Source organism: Lethenteron reissneri, chromosome 50 (assembly GCF_015708825.2).
Source record: "Lethenteron reissneri isolate LAM-NWPU_2019-01 chromosome 50, ASM1570882v1, whole genome shotgun sequence".
NCBI classification, from domain to species: domain Eukaryota; kingdom Metazoa; phylum Chordata; class Hyperoartia; order Petromyzontiformes; family Petromyzontidae; genus Lethenteron; species Lethenteron reissneri.
This window is the reverse complement of record NC_083828.1, coordinates 11,575,115-11,594,912: the sequence shown is the minus strand read 5'-3', so window position 1 is coordinate 11,594,912 and position 19,798 is coordinate 11,575,115. Positions and strand designations below refer to the sequence as shown.

Here is a 19,798-nt window from a genome sequence, read left to right as displayed (position 1 = left end):
TACATCAACTCAACACAACATAACGTAACCTACACTCGGGTGTTGAACGCCCATCTAACCACACTACGGCAGAACTAGACACGGTCCCGCTATCCCGGTTCGAACCACGAGCTGGGTCCCGGACCGCGTGGCTAGAGGCTTCTTCAACCCGACGTGGATCTTCACTCACCAACAGTCAAGAACCCCGAGCCCCACACGGGGCCCCCGTTATATCGGCCCGGGCTGAGGCTGGCTCTGCCTCTCGCCCCGCCCACCTTCTCCATCTCTCTGGCCCTTTCCCAAAGGCTCCCGAGAGCTCTTCTATACCACATGACCACCCAGCGGCCCCCGTCCACAGGTGGCCCCCCTCTAATATCATCTGGTCACGTGTCGGCAAGTCAACCAGCGTATCATGCCCCACCGTAACCCTGACTGGCTGACACTCTCTCTTGCTCCCTCACCGGGAGCCCGCACCGCACACTGTACGTGATGCCTCTGCACGAACCAGCGCTCACCCAAGCCCCGCTAGGGCTGGTACTACGCCTAGTAACCGGGTTCCACATAATGACAACATTATCCGCCGTGGCCTCGCAAGCCCAGCACCACACAGTGACATTCACAGTCACTACACCTGTGCCAATTTTAACCAGTCTGGAAAACAGCCCTGGCTGAGTGAAATATTTGACAGGTGGACAATCGGTGGCGCAAGCATGATTTGGCAGCCGTGCGATGAACATTGACACCTTTGTCACTGACGTTGGTACCAGGGTCTCGAATTTTGCATTGGTTCAAGTTTGATCAAAGTCATATTGCAGACCAGGAGAATGTATTGCATTCAAGTTAGAAACTACCGTCTTGATCGTGGCTTTTTTTATTGGTGAAAAACGTTGCAAGTACTGTGCACAGACCAGTTTGACAAGTTTATGGGTGATTGGAGTGCAGCAGAACCTTCACTACACACAGCAGAATACAGCGGTCGTGAGCCGACTCTAAGATGTGCAGAGCATAGAACGATCTGCAAGACTCAATAATGAGTCGGTTGGCAGATCTGCAGGCGGCTGTGTAAGCGAGTTATACAGTCTTAGAACCAGTTTTCTTCCAAAGATACTTCAGCCTCCTCCGGGTATGTTTCACTGCGATTTTCTCCGGTGTCAGCTAGTTACTACGCACTTTTTTCCCCGATCTCTTTGTGCTTGTTCTGATGGCCACCAGTTCATCAAGAACAGCAGTGATGTCACTTTATAATTGAGCTGCAAATTAATCGACAGTCGATGCAGAATTTATAAACATCGATGATAACCGGATCTTCTGATGGAAAGCATCGTGATCCAGTCGTTTGCAGTCTCTGTATGATATCGTTGTGACGGGTGGGCGAATAATCGGTAATGCCACTTTGGACTGTCACGAGACTGTGATCTGAAATACGTCTTCGATAACTACGTTGGTCACAGCTATGGCATTGGCGGATGTGAAGATGTGATCCAGTATATTTTCCGAGTGACATGTTTCGCCAATGACATGTTGGGTTCAACTTTGACTGTCGATAATCTCGGCGAGATCACTGTACCGGTCGGTCCAGGACAGTTCAGATCACTAAAGTTGATGTAGTGAGAACCAAATGACCCACAGTCTAGCAGACCAGAAAGATCGAAAAAGAATTCCGACAGCGGTGAAGACGGCGGTCAATATATGACAACAATTGTAAACCCCCGATGCAAGGAATGGTCCTTGCAAGCTTTGACATCAAGCCATTATTCAGACTATGTCGTAGGTTGATAACAAGTCCACAAAATCTGCGCCGGTCTTCCTCAAGAGTGATGGGGCAGTTGTGGAGAAAGTGGATCATTTTCTGTACTTAGGCAATGTGCTTATGGCCAACTCCGGTTTAGCAGCTGATGTCTCACTCCGAATCAATCGAGCGGCATTATATTTTTCTCAGCAGCGTAACATTTTGTGGAAGCTACCTGGCCTGTCGTTACATACAAAGCTCTGGGGTTTTTTTTACCAGAGTCATGCCCTTCCTTTATGCTTGCGAAATGTGGAGCCCTTTAAAGGAACATCTGTGCCGGTTTGAAACATTCAGGCTCATCTGCCTACGATCCATCCTGGGTTTAACCAAACTGAATTGTGTAAGAAGTTTACAGATCCTTGAAAGATCTGGAAAAAGTCCCATCGGTGAGCGCCTCCGGTAAGCGAGGCTGCCTTGGCTGGGTCATGTAGCCCGCATGCCCAGCCACTGCATGCCCAAGCCGTTTCTGTTTGGCTGGATAGATAGGGCTAAATGGATGTGACACGGGCTAGAGAAGAGATGGACTGATGTGGTACAAAAGGGTGTGAAGCTGATTGGATTTGCCGATGATTGGTACCAGAGTTGGGGTTACGGTTATAGTTGGGGATAGAGTTGGGATTAGATTTAGAGTTGGGGTTAGGGTTTGGGATGGAGTTGGGTTTAGGGTTGTTGCTAGTTTTGGGGTTATGGGTTACAGGAGCGTTAGAGTGACGTAAGTGAGAAGAAGTTGCAGACCCCGGTGTGTGTGGTGAGGACCCCTGTGTGTGTGGTGTGGTTCCCCATTTGTATGTGGTGAGAATCCGGTGTTTGTGTGGTAAGCACCCCTCTGCGTGGTGTGGACCCTGTGTGTGTGGTAGGCACCCCCGTGTGTATGGTGAGGCCCTGTATGTATGCGGTGAGAACCTCGTGTGTGTGTGGTCAGGACCTCGCGCGTGTGTGGTGAGGACCTCGCGCGTGTGTGGTGAGGACCTCGCGTGTGTATGGCCAGGACCCTGTCTGATTGTAAGGACCCCTTTGTGTGACCCCAGTCCCTGCTGGAGGACCCCTTCTACATGGGGCTCTACCAGAAGCGCGACCGCTCGGAGTGCTACGATGAGCTCATCGACGAGTTCATGGAGGCCGTTGTCGAGAAGTGAGTCACGTGACAGCGACTTGCCTGGGGGAGCCGTGTTGGACAGCGGGAGCCAGGTTGGACAGGGGGAGCCGTATTAGACAGGGCGATCTGTGTTGGATAGGGTCGAGCCGTATTTGACAGGGACCTTTGTGTTGGGACAGGGGGAGCCGTGTTAGACAGGGGAATCTTTGTTGGACAGGGGGCGCCATGTTGGAGAGGGGGAGCCGTGTTGGACAGAGTGACCTGTGTTGGAGAGGGGGAGCCGCGTTGGAGGGCGGGAGCCATATTGGAGGACGGGAGCCGTGTTAGACGGGGAGCTGCATTCAAAAGCTAACACATTTGACCGAGATGTGAGTTGGCAAAATGAGCGACTCATTAATGAAACACGGCTTGCGGGACCCCTCCCTCCTACTCTCCTCTTCCTTCTCTCCCTCCTTTTCCTTGTGCCACGCAGGTACGGCTACAACACCCTGATCCAGTTTGAAGACTTCGGGAACCACAACGCATTCCGCCTCATGCGCAAATACCGCGAGAAATACTGCACCTTCAACGATGACATCCAGGGCACGAGTACCCACACCCCCAGCGTCCCCCCCTCACTACCACTCCCCACCTCCGGGACCTGGCCTTGTGCCACCATTCTTGTCATCGGCGTCGAGGGACATCGACCGGCGGCGGTGATGGCTGTGCCTAGCGTGCCGCTGTATGTGGCGTGCGCCGATCCTGACTCGGTCTTCTCCTCACTCCCTCTCCACCTCCTGCGGTGCAGGAACGGCAGCGGTGGCACTGGCTGGGATGCTGGCAGCGCAGAAGGTGACGGGGACAACGCTGTCTCAGAGCCGCTTCCTCTTCCTCGGCGCCGGGGAGGTGGGGAGCCGGCCAGCGCACCAACACCCACACAAACGGGAGCATGCACAAACCAGTATATAACTGCTACAGCCGCTAAGTTGTGGTAATGTCACCACGGCACTTGTGCCAGGTTACGTGCACTTTGAGGCCACGTGAAGTGTCGGAGGCCTGCTGGAGGTCATGGGACAGACACAGGTGCTATGGGTTGACTGAGATGACTGACAGATGCACCACCTGTGCTCCCCACTTTGCCAACTTGCTGCGTTTTAGTCACCCAGCACTATGCTCGTTGTTATGAGTTTCGCTCCTCTGTCCTCTGTTGGTGTTAGAGGGCGGCTGCCTCCCAACTGCCCAGTAGCGTCGTCCTTCACGAGCCTATGCTCTCTCACACGGGTGCTCGTTCCCTCCTCCCCTCATCTCACACAGGCGGCCACCGGCATCGCAAATCTAATCGTGATGGCGCTCACGGAGCAGGGCGTGCCACCCGTGGACGCATACGGGCAGGTGTGGATGTACGACAAGCACGGCCTCATGGTCAAGGTGAGGGCTGCACGCTCTTCTGCGCTCAGCAGAGCTCCTGTGGTGCGAGGCCAATTACCGTGAATGTCCATTGAGTGGTCTCGTGATCTTTGCAAGCTTCATCATGGGTGGCGACATAGCCCGGTTTGAATCTTGACGGGCCTGCTTTAAACTTAGGATGCTATGCAGAGTCCGCCTCATGCGCAAATACCGCGAGATATACTGCACCTTCAACGATGACATCCAGGGCACGAGTACCCACACCCCCCACCATCCCCCCCCCACTACCACTCCCCACCTCCGGGATCTGGCCTTGTGCCACCATTCCTGTCATCGGCGTCGAGGGACATCGACCGGCGGCGGTGATGGCTGTGCCTGTGATGTAATTCGAAGAGGAGTTGGCCATTGTGTGCCGGCATAATTGTCCAGACTTTTATACATTTTCTCAGAGCTTAAATAGAGCCAAAATTGAAGTGTTAAACAAAAATTGTTCACTCAGTGGCTACCGCCAGACTCAAACTGTTCTTAAGGAATAAACATTCCATATCCACGCCAGTACAAGATATCTAATATGTAAAAACTCCATGCGGAAGCCCCGTTCTGTACACTAGCCCCGCATTGGGAAAACCTGCAGTTCTGCGGTGATTGTGGCCGCGATACACTGCAGGTTGCAGTGCTCATTTAACCGCGATATTCTGTGTTCGCCATAATTTATCGGTTACAGTACCTGCACTATTGTGGTCTTTGACCCCGATACTCTACCCTACTGAACTGACTGTACCGTGATCTCTCGACCAAATTAGTCTCAAGAGCCAGGCCCAGGATAAGTAGGCCTTGAGGAGCCCCTCCAAGATGCGCCTGAGGAATTCCCGACCCAGCATTACTCCTGCGCAGGGTTGGAGAAAGAGGTTTCCCCAGGGCGACTCAGAAGACCCTGGTCTGAGCAGCCATCTAATCTTGACTGGGATGGATTTCTTTTCGAGCTTGTACTTGTGGAGGCCAGGTTTAGGGCAGCCCTGTCCGGGTTGCCCCCCCAGGACCAAGTCCAAGCACCACAGGCACCCTTCCGGGTAATAATAATTATAATTTGCTTTTATACTGCATCATTCATGCAATCTCATCCCACAACACTGCGCATACATTATCCAGTTTCATACAAAAAATACAAAAATAAAACCCCACTAATTAGCAAAAAAAGGAATACATAAACAATGAGAAAAAAATGCACATAAGAAAAATAATCGCAGAGAAGCCTCGGGGGCAGTCGGGCTAGGAAGATGAAGGCTATGGCTAAAGTTTAATCTTCAAGGCAAGGGATTTCTTTTTCTTCAGATAGGTATGATAAAAAATTTTAAAAAATATTTATTGCATCATTCATGCAAAATCCCACCAAATAGTGATTCTGAGGCTACTTGTAATAATTATAATTACAAAAGATATATTTTTTGAACCATAAAAAATAACAATTCCCGGGGAACTCCGATTCGCAGGAAGGTTCAGCCTCATCTTCCTCAGCCTTTGAGACTGGGGGGGATTTTTATATCCACCACTTTATCCGTAGGGCTTGTGGCTCCTGAGTTCAGTGGTCACGGAGGGCAAGTCCAAGAAAGACAAGGAGAGGAAGAAACAAACTTCCCCCCTTTATGTTCCTCTGCCTCTGCTGAACTTCCGATTAGATGCTTTACGGTCACTGAAATCAGTGGACTGGAGCTATGCTGTGTCTGAGGACCAGCGCGAGCAGCTATTAGTGGTTCTGCCACATTTTGCCTCATAAGCACGCTGCCTGGGAATACCTCTCTTTGGTTCTTCCTGACTCGGTGGACAGCCCTGCTTAACAATGAGGCTCAGAAGGCAGTCTCTCTGTCTGTCCAGGCCACGGTGTATGTAACATACAAGGAAACATTGTCAGTGTTAAGTCTTAAGGTCAATTATTAAGCTGGCCTTTACCTGGTTAATTGGAATGGATATGGTTGTCGTGATGACTGCCATTTGTTCTCTTTTGTACACGCTGCAGACTATGAAGGCCTCACTGGCTTGAGGGTCAGTTCCTTTTTGGGAAAAAAACATCCAGGAGGCCCGTGCCCTCAAGGAGAGTGAGCAGCTGGAGAAGGCCATGGCCTACCTAGTTTTTTCATAGTACCCAGTCCTACATTTAGCCCTATGCCCACCAGTCTGGTCAAAGGGGGTCAGCCCTTCTGGAGGGGTCGGGCCTTTGACAGGGAAACCCAGGGGTCGAGTTCGCTTCTCAGGTGGCTATGACAAGTCTTCTTGTCCCCCTGTCCTCCAACAGTGAGGGGGGCCCTGAGGCGCTAGTAGCTCCAGTGCCTTACCAGCAAGTGGGTCGTTTCTCTCATTCTCCACTCAGGACAAGTAGGTCCTTGGCTTCTTGGAATGAGGCTGTGTGTTGGGAGTTCCATGGTCATCTCCGCGGTCCTCTCTGGGTCAACTCCAGTACACCACAGGCCCCTGCATTGACAGTGGCCTTGGAAACAGAGGTGCCAAGGTTGGCCGACATACGGGCGATTGTGAAGGTTTGGGCTGTCAATGATGCTTAGGCCATTCTTGCCGGCCACCACTGCTTTATGCGCTTTTGCATGATGGGTCGTCACTGACGTTTCCGCATCGTTCTCTTCGGCCTTACGTTCAATGGGGCTAATTGTCTTTTGTCCCCCTCGCAATGACTCGAGCAACTGAGCACTATTCTCGACATTGTCCAGACTCGGGCTTTCATGACACCCGAGAAGATAGCCACTATGCCCGGTCTGGTCGTTTTTCTGTTTTCCACTCATGGTGGCCCAGCCCGGTCTTTTCTGGTGCTCGTCGGCCAGCATCACGGTCGATGTCCTCCCTTGGTTTGTCTACGCGTGTGAGCCCTCCATGGTCTTTTTGCTCAAGAATAATAACAATTGACATTTATAAGGCGCAATTCATCCAGGGATCTCAGTGTACCAAAGGGACCCTGTCTTGGGCACTATGGGCCATTTTGTGGCCCTCCAGACAAAATCAGGGACCTCCACTATTGGGCCCTTGCAGCCGATCTCAACCAGAGGGAGCCTCTGGGCTTCTTCAATGAGCAGCTCGTGGTCGAGACGAACGCCTGCCTGCTCAGCTGGGGCGCATTCTCTGAGCCTTAGGCAGTGCAGGGGCTCCTGCAGACAAATACTCCTCCAGCATCAATGTCCTCAATCTCCGCACAATTTGTTCAGTGCTGATTCAGCTGCGCTTAGTCGTCTCGAGCAAGCGGCTAAGCAGGTAGTCAATAGATCCTGGTGAATGGTCTCTACACCCGGTGGTTTTTGGTCCACGCGTTAGCCGCTTCTGGTTGCCTGCCACCGACTGGGTTGCTGTGAACAATGCAAAGCTGCTCGATTATGCGTTGCACTACCTTTGGCCCTACGCTTTCGCCATGGATGCAGTGACATGGCCATGGGGGCAGGGTCGGATCTATTGTTTGTCTGCTTTTCCCCTGGTACCCAGGGTGCTCCTGAAGGTACAGAAGGAGGGGGCTTACGCCAGTTCAGCAGGGGACACGGGCACGTTTTTATTGCTACTCCTGTGTATTTTTTTACCTTTATTCTATTTTATTTGTGATGTATGATTGTTTTTTTACTTTATACTACAATCGTTTATACTCTTTATTTTATTTATTTGTAGCTAAAATCAGCTGCTTGCAGGTGTGGCCTTCCCATGTTGCTGCAACACACAGCCTGGACTCTCCTTGAGGGGCGCCACGGTGATGAGATGTTAACTACCTCGCCTGGTATACAGGAGGTCGTGGGTTTGATCCCGACCCTGATGCCTGTATATATGGAATTTCAATGTTCTCCCTGTGGTCACATGAACTTTTCTCCAGGTCCTCCAGTTTTCCCCTCCATACTTACACATGTGTTTAGAGTATTTAATTGATATAAATTTCTACTTGATAAGCAACTTTAATGAGCTATCATTTGTGACCAGGTCACTTCTAAAAAAGAGCTATGTAGCTCAGTGTGCCTTACCTTGTGAAATAAAATAGTTTATTTGTACCAGCCCTGGTGAGACACTGCCTCACCAACACTTCACCTGGAATGGTACATTCCACAAGCAAGTTGAAGGTACCCCAATGGGTTCTCCCTTATCTCCAGTGGTAGCAAATGTTTTCATGGAAAATTTTGAGACAGATGCCATCCAGACATCCATCCTACGTCCTTCCTTGTGGAAGAGATATGTCGATGACACGTTCGTCATCTGGCCACATGACCTGCCAGCTCTGAACCAATTCTTCAACCACATCAATTCCATACACCCAGCCATCCAATTCACCATGGAAATGGAAAAGGATGGCAAGTTACCATTCTTGGATATTTTAATCGAAAAGAGACCAGATGGCTCATTGGGACACTGTCTACACGAAAGCCACCCACACGGATGCCTATCTAAGACCTGACTCCCACCACCATCCAGCCCAGAAGAATTCCCTCATCAAAACTTTACACCATAGAGCTTGTTGCATTTACGATCATCACCACCTAGCCAGTGAACTGGAGCACGTACACCAAGCCCTCAAGATGAATGGATATGCGGATTGCACAATCCGTAAAGCTGTCACCCCAACCGTGGGGAGAGAACCACCTGAGGACCCAATCAAAACCATCACCTTGTCATACATAGCAGGGGTCACCAAAAATATTTCCAAAATCATGAGCAAACCAGATCCAGGTCCGATTCAACACAGTACATATAATTCGTGATCTGATCCCATCTGTGAAGGATGTGATCCCTGACATGTGTAGTGTGGTAAATACTGACGAATAAACTTCTTATGAGGCAACACGTTGTTTTTTGTCTTTACTACAGGGTCCCTATCATGAAGGGTATATCGGTCCCTTCACCCGATACCTAGGGAGCTATGGCCTCCGAACTATGCGGGACCTAAGACTGGTAACCCGCTCCCTATCGTCCTCCGGCTGGGACCTAGGGGAGGCTAACTGACCTTGACCTCCTGGTCCGTGGGTCCTGACCACTGGCCTCACTGAACTCCGGCCCTTAGAAGGACTGCGGATCTTGGGGTCCAGGGTCCTATTCTCCAGCCCGGTCTTCAGTTTGCAGATAACTGAGCCAGAGCTCTGAGTGCTCTGGCTTATATACTCGTTCGTGGCTTGCTCCGCCCGAGCCATGCCCTCGTTCTGGAACACTCTGGGCAATCCGGGAAGGTGACATCATTCCCCCGTTCCCCCCCACCCGGGGGCCTGGGGAATGTGTCCCAGGATCCATTTACTGGGATCTGCCGTTGGCCTCTTTCTGGCCCATGGGCATTGGCCCTGGCGAGGTAACGCCTCTGCACTCTATTGACAATAAGTGGAACTACAGGGCTGTTGAATGGTGAGTGACAATCACCCCTGCACATGTGTAGTAAGTATATGGAGGCTTGACGACAGGATCGGAGGCACACTTATTTATTACACCAACACAGTTATTACAGGTCACTGGGCTACAGGGATTTCTCGACAGCTAACCCCTCTAACCTATACCAATTCCTCCACTACGGGACTAGGGGAGGCTATCTGTCCCAGCTTGGTTAAGCTGGGATCCCGGCTCCCTGAGTCACCAGACCAGCTTCGTCTGGGCTCTCGGGGCCACGCCACCGGCTTGCCCTGGTCGGCCCTTATAAGAACAGCGAGCCAGGGGAGCTCTGGGGCCTACACTAGCAGGTCTTCCGTCTTCTCTGGTTAAAGCTGAGTCCCCCCCTCGAGCCCTCGAGCTCATCACCTTTTATAGGACTCCCCCCGAGGGGGGGCCCGTGTGGGATGCACATTTGGACGTCGGTGCGAGCGCCACCCTTGTGTACGGCCGTAACCCCGCCCCTTGTGTTTGTTGGCCATCCGTGGCCATGCATAATCACACCTCAACATTCGTAACCATGCGCAATTACACCTCTACATCACCCCCCCTTGTACAGCTCGCAGCCGTCCCTGGCTGCAAAAAAACGTGAATAAAGGTGCATTCCTCGCGAAAACCCCGTGTGTGTGCCTCGTGTAATTTTTAACAAGAACAAGAGAATCTTAACAAGAATGACAACAGGAAGAGAGAGAGAGAGAGAGAGAGAAAAAAAATAACCCGACGCGCTCCCCCCGAATAAACACCCCAAAACCAACATATATACACACTCCGGACGCCACCCCTCCCATTGTCCCCAAGGCCCCCCAACGGCCGACCTCACAACAGTCTGCGCGTTTTGGCGCGCGTTCTCGCGGCGGGCCCGTCACAAGGGCCCGTCCCGGCACGCTCAGTGACGGTTGTTGACGGTCCGGGTACAAGAGAATCAGGCGTCGCTGCCGAGTGACCCCCGACCCCTCCGGGAGGGGTTGGTGGGTGTGGACCCGTCACTCCTGTTGCACCTGGGGACGGAACAGTTGATGTCAAGTTAGGCGAGCGCAGCGACGCCGGGGAGTCGGCGGAACCCTCACACGTTTGGCCATGCGTGTGTGCGTGTGAACCCCGGGGCGGCGCGATGAATGGTTTCAACCTTGAGGGGTGCACATACCACCGGCGCCTCCCCCACTTGACGCGAACACATTGCGGCCGCAAGACCTGTACGACCTCCACTGGCCCCCGCCACGGCCGTACCAATTTCGACGAGGTTGCCAGCGGCACCTGGGGACAGTGCAACCACGCCTTGTCCCCCCGGTTTCCATTTTACCACCTGTACCCGCCCCAACCGAAGCCTCTCGTTCGCCTTCTGGCGGAGATCAGAATTTTGCGCGGCCGCTTCCCGCGCCTCAGACAATTTGCTGATGTTAAATTTAACGTGTTCGGACAAGTTAGACTTCGCCTGGGGCGCCGAGAGCTTGAGCTGGGTCGCCACAGGGGGGTTTGCCTCGCGCCCATACATTAAAAAGAAAGGGGAAAACCCGGTGGCCGCATGGGGAGCCATTCTGTAGGCCTGCAACACCCCGGCTATACGAAGGTCCCAATCCGTCTGGGATACAGACACCTGCTGGGACAGCATAGATGAGATGGTCCGATGCAGCCGTTCCACCATCCCGTCAGTTTGTGGGTGATACGGAGAGGTCCGAACCTTCTCCGTACCCAAGAGGTCGCACACCTCGCGTAGGAGTTTACCAGAAAAATTCCTACCCTGGTCAGTAAGCAGCCGTTCCGGAGCACCCTTGTCGAGGACATAGCCCTGGACAAAGGCCTCCGCGATGGCCGCTGCCGACTGGTTGGCCAGGGGCCAGGCCATAGGCCATCTCGTGAAGTACTCTACCCCCGTTAATAAATACCTATTTCCCCTGGGCGTAGCGGGAAATGGGCCGAGTATGTCCAGAGCGACGAGCTCGTTAACCCGGGAAACCTTTATGGACTGCAGCGGAGGGTTGGACCCCCTAGCAGGTGGCTTTCTCTGCGCGCATTGCGCGCATGACCCCAGGAGATCCCCCACGTCCTTTGTCATGCCCGGCCAGAAGAAATCTAGCTGGAGCGTGGCAAAGGTCTTGTGAACCCCCAAGTGCAGAAGCCGCTCATGAACAGCCCATACCACCTTACCCCTTAATGCTGCAGGCACCACGAGCCGCTGGCGGCGGGTTTTCCCATCCCAGTGCATTAAAAGACCCTGGAACAACCCCCACGAGTCAACGTTCGCCACCCCCTGACCAGCCCCCCCGACGCGACGGCGCAGAGCGAGGAGGGAGGTGTCCTCCATTTGGAGGCGTCCCCATTCCGCGACCGACAACCCCAGCAACGAATCCCTCCCTTCTTGCTCGATAGGACCCGAAGCTGAAGGCGCATCGGTAGCGGCCACGAGGACCGAATCGGTGGTGACGTTCGGGGGCCTACAACGCCCCGAACCCAAGAGGCACGCGCACTCCGAAGTGGGTGGCAATCGTGACAGGGCGTCAGCGTTCGTGTGGCGGACACCCTTACGATATGTGGTGACAAAGTCATAGTCTTGGAGAATCTCCAACCATCGAGACAACTGGCCCGATGGTTGTTGAACCCGCAGGGCGTACTGTAGTGCCGCATGATCTGTACGGACGGTGAATCGCCGACCGTACAGATACGGGCGGTACTGCTGAATAAAATAAACAATCGCCAATAATTCCCGACGGGTAACGCAGTACCGCTGTTCGGCTGGAGACAGTACCCGACTACCGTAAGCCACCACATGCTCTACGCCCCCAATGAGCTGGGACAGCACGCCCCCGATGCCCGTGTTACTCGCATCAGTATCGAGCAAGAAGGGTTGTGAAAAATCGGAGTAATTCAACGGCGGAGCCCCCACCAAAGCATTCCGGAGGGCGCGAAAAGCAGCCTCCTCCTCCGGCCCCCAATGAAACCTGACTCCCTTGGACGTCAAGGCATGTAATGGTTTCGCAATCGTAGCGAAGTCAGCCACAAATCGTCGATAATACGATGCGAACCCAATGAAACTCCTGACCTCTCCCACCGAGGTGGGAGTCGGCCAGGAGCTGACGCATTCCGTTTTGGCGGGATCAGTGGATATCCCCGAGCGCCCAACAATGTGACCCAAATATCGCACCGATTCGCGGAGTAAATGGCACTTCTGCGGTTTAAATTTCAAATTGGCAGCCCGCATTTTGAGAAAAACAGCACGCAACCTCTGGAGGTGTTCCTCGAAGGATTTGCTAAAGACGATGACATCGTCTAAGTAAATCAAACACGAATCCCATTGCAAACCTGCCAAGACCAATTCCATTAACCGCTGAAAAGTTGCCGGCGCAGAATGTAAACCTATCGGCAAGCGGTTAAATTGGAAGAGACCTTGCGGGGTACGAAAAGCAGTCTTAGGCTTTGATTCGTCATCCAGAGGAAGCTGCCAGAATCCAGATAGCAAATCGAGGGTGGAAAAGAATCGCGCCCCCGCCAAGGCATCGGCGGCTAGCATGTCATCAACAGCCGATTTGACATGATCCTTTTCGGCGGGACTCAACCGAAAGGGATTTTGGCGGATTGGCGCGCTGTCACCCGTGTCAATATGGTGTCGCAGCAATTTGGTACAACCAATATCAAATTTGTGTTGACTAAAAACGTCAGCAAATTCGCTCAGGAGAACTCGCAGCTGCGCGCGCTGCGAGTCGGACAGGTCCACTGAACCCGCGCAAAGCGCATCCAGCCATCCGTCATCACAGTCCGAATGCGGTCGCGACGGAGGATCGGTGGATACCTGACCCACGAGTGGTTCCTCATAGGGTACCGGCGTTGCGTGTGCAAGCACGGTCCCTTGAGGAACCACGGCCGTTCGCGATCCCACATTAAGGACTGCAATGAAGGGGTCCCCATCCCCTCTCACCATGGTCTGAGCCGCGAGCAAATCAAGTCCATTGACCCCGGCCCGAGATGGTCCCAACAAGACCCCCCTATCCGCAACCCCTTCATTAAACGGCCGACGCAACCTAAGAGGGACGAGCATCTGAGCCCCCGGAGGTACGCGCACAGTTTTTGTCACGAGCGCCTGCACGGTGGCAAACGCCCGACGCTCCGTGGTGGGGGAAGACAAAAAAGTAACGCGTCGGCCCGATGGGAGCTCAATGCACCCCTGGTCAATCAGGATACGGATGGGCATTTTGGCCAAGAAATCCGTCCCCAACAGGCACGGAACCGCGAGTGAGGAGGAAACCAAAACAGGGCCGGATAATTTAATGTCTCCGATGCAGATAGTGGCGCGGATTTGCCCAATAATGCCCAGCGAGCCCCCGTTAGCAGCATAGCATGGCACGTCAACAGGGAGCAAGGGACGACTTTGAACGGGAAGGATGTTATAAATCAAATCAGATATAATGGTCGCCGATGCCCCTGTGTCAATTAAAATCCGCACCTCTACCCCATCAATGTGACCGACCACAACCGATGATCCCGCCGACGCAGCAGCAACACGATGGGCGAGCTCCGACCACTGACCTGGTTGGAGCGCTCGCCGCATTACCGAACAATCGCGCGCGACGGACGGGGAATTTGGAGCCCTGTTTAGTTGAGCGCGTGAGTGTGTGTCGGATGTGTGTGTGGGCCAAACGTGTGAGGTGCCGCGACTCGCCGTATTTCTCTGCTGGAGCTTGGGAGGAGACGGCGTGGCGTCCTGGCGAGGTGTCGCCCCGCGCTGACGGGGAGCCCGGCATCCTGACGCAACGTGGCCTTGCAGGCCACAGTTGTAGCAGCGTGTGAGCGCCCCCGATGTCCTGGGCTGCTCCTGGCGACTCGGTCCATTCCGAGCCTGTGGCGCCGCCGATCTCCATTCCCCTCGCCGCTCCACCCCGCAGACCTCCTCCGACGGGAGGGCGGTGGCCGCCATGGCATGGCCGGCCGCTCCCTTTGCCGCCTTCCGACGTAGGGACCGCAAGCCCCCGTGTATGTGGCGCGCGATCAGCAGGGACGACATCTCCGCGTCGTCTTGAGCCAGGACGTTGACGTCCAGCTCATCAGCGAGTAGCAGCAGCTTCTCAGCTACCATGGCATCCACTCCTTCCTCGTCCATCCTTGGAAAAGCAGCCTTTGCCAGGGCTAGGAGAGCCGTCCGGAAGGCCAGGGGCGATTCGTTAGCACCCCGATGCCGATCGTGGAACAGCTGCCTGCAGTCCGAAGGCGGCCCATAGACGGCCGACAGCAGCTGCAACGCCAGGTGTAGAGTGGCGCGCTTTTCCCTAGGCGCCGAGGTGAGGGTAGCCAGAGCGTCGTCCAGCATCGCCGGCAGCGCGCGTAGAGCCTCGGCGTCCGTCCAGTTCGCCATCTCTTGATGAGCGATGAACCGCCTCTTGAAGCCGCCCCAGTCTCCGTCTGCGCCTACGAATTCTTTCAGAGGCGGCAGACGCTGCTGCAAGGCGACGTCCGTGGCTGTAGATCGCTCTCCGTCGCTCCCCGCCGATGATACAGTGTGGGCGGGCTGTGCACATGGCATCGCCGGTCGCTCCGATGTTGACGCGCCGGCCGGTGTTGATGATGTCACGGCTTGTGCTTGGCGCTCAGCAGTCACGTGACGCGGGCCGGCCCCGCCGTCCGCTCGCACTGTAGAGATGGCGGGAAATTTAACCGCCAGCCGCGTCGGGGTGGCGGGAAACGTCGCCGCGCGCCGGCTGCTGTCGTCGACCCGCGCTGCCCCTCCAGCCCCCAGCCGCGTGATCTCCTCCAACGCAGCGGCCGCGGCGTAGAGCAGTTCCGCCAGGCGGGAGTGGGCCAGCCGGAGTCCTTCAGCCGACGCATCCCCCCCCTCTTGTCGTAGCGGCGCGGGCGTACTCGGCCCCGGCTGCTCCGATCCGACCCCGGCCATCTCTGTTGTTGATTCGGCCGCGGCGTCTTCCATCTCCGACTCCTTGGTACGTGTCGTCCCTCGTGTGTCCATCGTTTGGACGTTTTACTTCTGACACCAGATGTAGTAAGTATATGGAGGCTTGACGACAGGATCGGAGGCACACTTATTTATTACACCAACACAGTTATTACAGGTCACTGGGCTACAGGGATTTCTCGACAGCTAACCCCTCTAACCTATACCAATTCCTCCACTACGGGACTAGGGGAGGCTATCTGTCCCAGCTTGGTTAAGCTGGGATCCCGGCTCCCTGAGTCACCAGACCAGCTTCGTCTGGGCTCTCGGGGCCACGCCACCGGCTTGCCCTGGTCGGCCCTTATAAGGACAGCGAGCCAGGGGAGCTCTGGGGCCTACACTAGCAGGTCTTCCGTCTTCTCTGGTTAAAGCTGAGTCCCCCCCTCGAGCCCTCGAGCTCATCACCTTTTATAGGACTCCCCCCGAGGGGGGGCCCGTGGGGGATGCACATTCGGACGTCGGTGCGAGCGCCACCCTTGTGTACGGCCGTAACCCCGCCCCTTGTGTTTGTTGGCCATCCGTGGCCATGCATAATCACACCTCAACATTCGTAACCATGCGCAATTACACCTCTACACATGCAATACCCCGGTGTCTACAAACTAAGCTGTGCCTGCGGCAGTAGTTACATTGGGGAAAGTAGGCGACATGTCTCGGACCGTGTTCACGAACACAAGGTGGATCTGAAACACGGTAGGACCTACACCTCTGCCGTGGCTGATTACTGTTTTAACGCTGTGGGCACACATGAAATAAATTTCTCCAAGACGAAGGTAGTATGCACACCCACTGGCTATCAACAAAGATTTGTTCATGAAGCCATCCAGATATATAAACACAGACACAATTTCAACTGAGGAATATGGGTACAAACTGAGCAATCATTGGAAGGACGTTATTAACCAGGTGAAGTCATAACTGGCTGTGATGCTTCCAGCCTACCTGCCTATGTTAGCAGTTATTTCTGACTCTCTGAGTTACATTACCTTGTTAAATGCCTTTACATTAACAGGCTAAATGTCTCACTAACATAGCTGCTGCTCCCTTTTCCTCGATGCGGTGGTGGGGCTCGTTTAATAGGCTGAATGTCTCTCATTAACACAGCCGCTGCTGCGGGAGCCATCTCACATTGACATGCTAATCTCTAATCTCGAGCAATACATGCTAATCTCTAGCAACACAATAACCGAGGTATACCTAGTTCTGCGATCTTACATTTACTTGCAAATTCCATCTCTAGCCCCGCCCACTTACCCTTGGGTTGTACCCATCTCAAACCTATATAAACTTTGGCTGCAGTAGTTCTCTCGCTATATTTCTTCATGCCTCAGCAGTCCGCGTGCTGTATTTTTTCACCTCAAGACGATTGCTAGTGTTGCGATCGAAACGCCGTGATTTATTATTTATTATTTTTCTATCTACGTGAAATTACCGAAAGACCCAAAGAGTATAAAAATAGTTTCTTGTTGTCCAACAGCTATGTACAAGCTCACGCATATAGAACAGTATGGTACATTAACGTTACAACACTATACACTTGCATTTTAATACACAGCAAAACACACTTTCATATTACAACAAAGGTATTACATTCAAATACAGAAATCCTTTCCCAACCGCAGGGGGTTAGGTTCCTGGAAAAGGCTGCGGTAGACAAACCCACGGTTCTTAAAGTATAGGGGCCTAAGGGAAATAGGGGGCTCGAGGAACCGCGGACGCGGTCAGACTCATCGTAGCTTAACTAAGTAGCCTGTTTATTAACTAAACACCGAATAATATACGGTACAGGTAGTCCCCGATTAACACGATAAATGCGTTCTTGAAAATCTTTGTGGAAGGTAAAATAGTGTTAATTGAGCACTCATATCCCACAAAAAATATATGTAAAAAGGGGGAGTTGCGTTCCAAGCCCCCAAACTCGATCGACAAATGTATAATTTTTATTAATTTATTATGACTATATTTTGGTTAGTGCTTTCATTATTTCCTTTTTTATGTATATTTTATGCACGAATAACATTTAAAAAGAAAAGAAACAATGATGAAGGTAACCTAAAGTAAAGAATACTGTCGTCTGCGCTTGTGAGTTGTGATGGGTGGAGTGAAGAGAGAGCGAAAAAGTGTAAGAATGAAAAACGGATCAGTGCAGTTAACACTTTTAACAAATTCGAACGTTTTTGTACATAAATAACACATTTATATTGTTCAGGTTTTAAACCTGCAATTATAAATTCCGTCGGATGGTTCGCAGTGTACCATCATGCAAGCCAGTAGCATGGACAATATTACAATGTGCGCTCATTGTTCTCATAACGCTTAAGCACATCAAGTTTTTGCTCTCATGTTACCACTTTTCTTATTTTCTTACTTATACTACCACTAGAAGCATCACCACCACGTTTCTTACCTTTACCAGCCATCACGAATGTAAATGCAAATGTATAGAATTGCGATATTAACCGCGCGCACGTCTGAGCTAGCATGAGGCGGAACAAAGACTGAGTGGGGTGGCTAGCTGCTGCTGCTCGCTGCCTGCGACGCTTGTATTGCCTCATGCTTGGGTACTGTACTGTACACGGGAACATGGTGAAAAATTCCGCTTCTGGAAAATTCCACTAAAATTGTGTGAAATCGTGTTAAGTTGACTTCGTTATAAAGGAGCTTCATTGCCAGAGGCTCCGATAACCAAGGTATTCCTGTAGTTGACAGCTCAGTTCAATCACAGGCAGTAGCAGCAACTGCCTGGATTCAAACCCAGGATATGGTGCTGGCTCAGTGCTCTGGGCTCTGATCCACCCAGACACCTGTCCACCCTATGATCTCAGAGTATCTGTGACACATCCATTGTCCTCTACACAGGTCCTTCATGCATGTTTATCCATTGTGTGTCCATTGAGTGTTCCCGTCACGTGACCGTCACATGACACACGTGTGATTGCCACATTTAATCTCGCGACCATCATGTGACTGCTGAGCCTTTGCAGTGTGACCCATGACGTGACCACCATGTGTTTATTGTGTGACCAACGACATGCCTGCTTCTTAACCTATGCGTGTCCTGTTGTGTGACCGTACTGTGTCCGTCCTCTGCACGCCCTCAGGGCCGAGCAGCCGGCATCGACCATAACCAGGAGCTATTTGCCCACGCGCCACCCCCTCAGCCGGTCACCTCCTTCCTGGATGCGGTACAGCAGCTGAAGCCAACGGCTATCATCGGTAATGGTCGTACACACGGCCCCACACTCACCGCAACAAAACAGGCCCGTTGACTCTCCCGCTCACCTGCCCACAAACCCTCCTGCTCGAATGCTCACCTGCTCGCTCATCATCCTGCTGACCTGACCACCCCACTCGCCCTCCCGTTCACCCGCCCGCTCATCCTCCCGCTTGCTCGCTCACCTGCCCACCTGCCTGGCCACCTTCACCTCACCTGCTGTCTTTTCCCACCTCCCATCGTGCCCTTGTCCTCATCCTCGCGTTGGCAGGAGTGGCCGGTGCCGGGCGGCTCTTCACGCCGGATGTCATCCGCGCAATGGCAGCGCTGAACGAGCGGCCAATCATCTTCGCGCTCAGCAACCCCACGACACAGGCGGAGTGCACAGCCGAGGAGGCCTACACTCTTACAGACGTATGCGCACGCACATGCTCACAAACATAATATGCACACGCAGGCTCACAGAATTATGCTCACATAAACACACATGCTCACGAATGTAGTCCGTATACAAACAAAAGACAACTACAATCACCCATTGCCAATAAGTGGCAGTGACGTCACCATGGTGCTTGTGCTATTCTAGGTGCTATTCTAGGTGGGCCTGCTGACAGCAGGTCATTAAACAGGCCCACGTGCCATGGGTTGACTGACTGAGGTGACTGGCAGATGCAGTCGGTCCTCACTTAACGTAGGCCTGTTTAACGTTGTTTTTCTACAAAGTCGCCGATGAATTATGACCCACATATGCATTTAACGTTGCTTGGTATCGCTCGAACATCATTGCCGATGGGCAACTCCTTTGCACTGCGGAAAATGAACCGGCAGCATGACACATATGTTGCTAGGCAACGCCCCCTGCCGGCCCAGTGTGGCCATACTGTATGGTAAATTCTTACTTCTTGAGCTGCGTGATTGAGCGGTACGATACGGTACGCAGAATTTTATGACACGCCGCCGCATACCCTCATCTCAGTTCATTGTGGACTGTTTTGGTTTTGATTTAGGGAGGTTATTTAT

At 52.9% G+C, this 19,798-nt stretch overlaps 1 protein-coding gene across 1 annotated transcript in view; it reads left to right on the top strand.

Moving 5' to 3' along the window:
- Positions 1-19,798, top strand: part of LOC133355199 (NAD-dependent malic enzyme, mitochondrial-like) — a 75,024-nt gene that overhangs the window by 31,949 nt on the left and 23,277 nt on the right. Inside the window, exons 7-12 of the mRNA XM_061572559.1 lie at positions 2,797-2,900; positions 3,337-3,446; positions 3,652-3,749; positions 4,158-4,271; positions 18,666-18,780; positions 19,050-19,192. Of these exons, the coding sequence (XP_061428543.1) occupies positions 2,797-2,900; positions 3,337-3,446; positions 3,652-3,749; positions 4,158-4,271; positions 18,666-18,780; positions 19,050-19,192 (684 nt within the window). The remainder of the gene's footprint in view (positions 1-2,796; positions 2,901-3,336; positions 3,447-3,651; positions 3,750-4,157; positions 4,272-18,665; positions 18,781-19,049; positions 19,193-19,798) is intronic.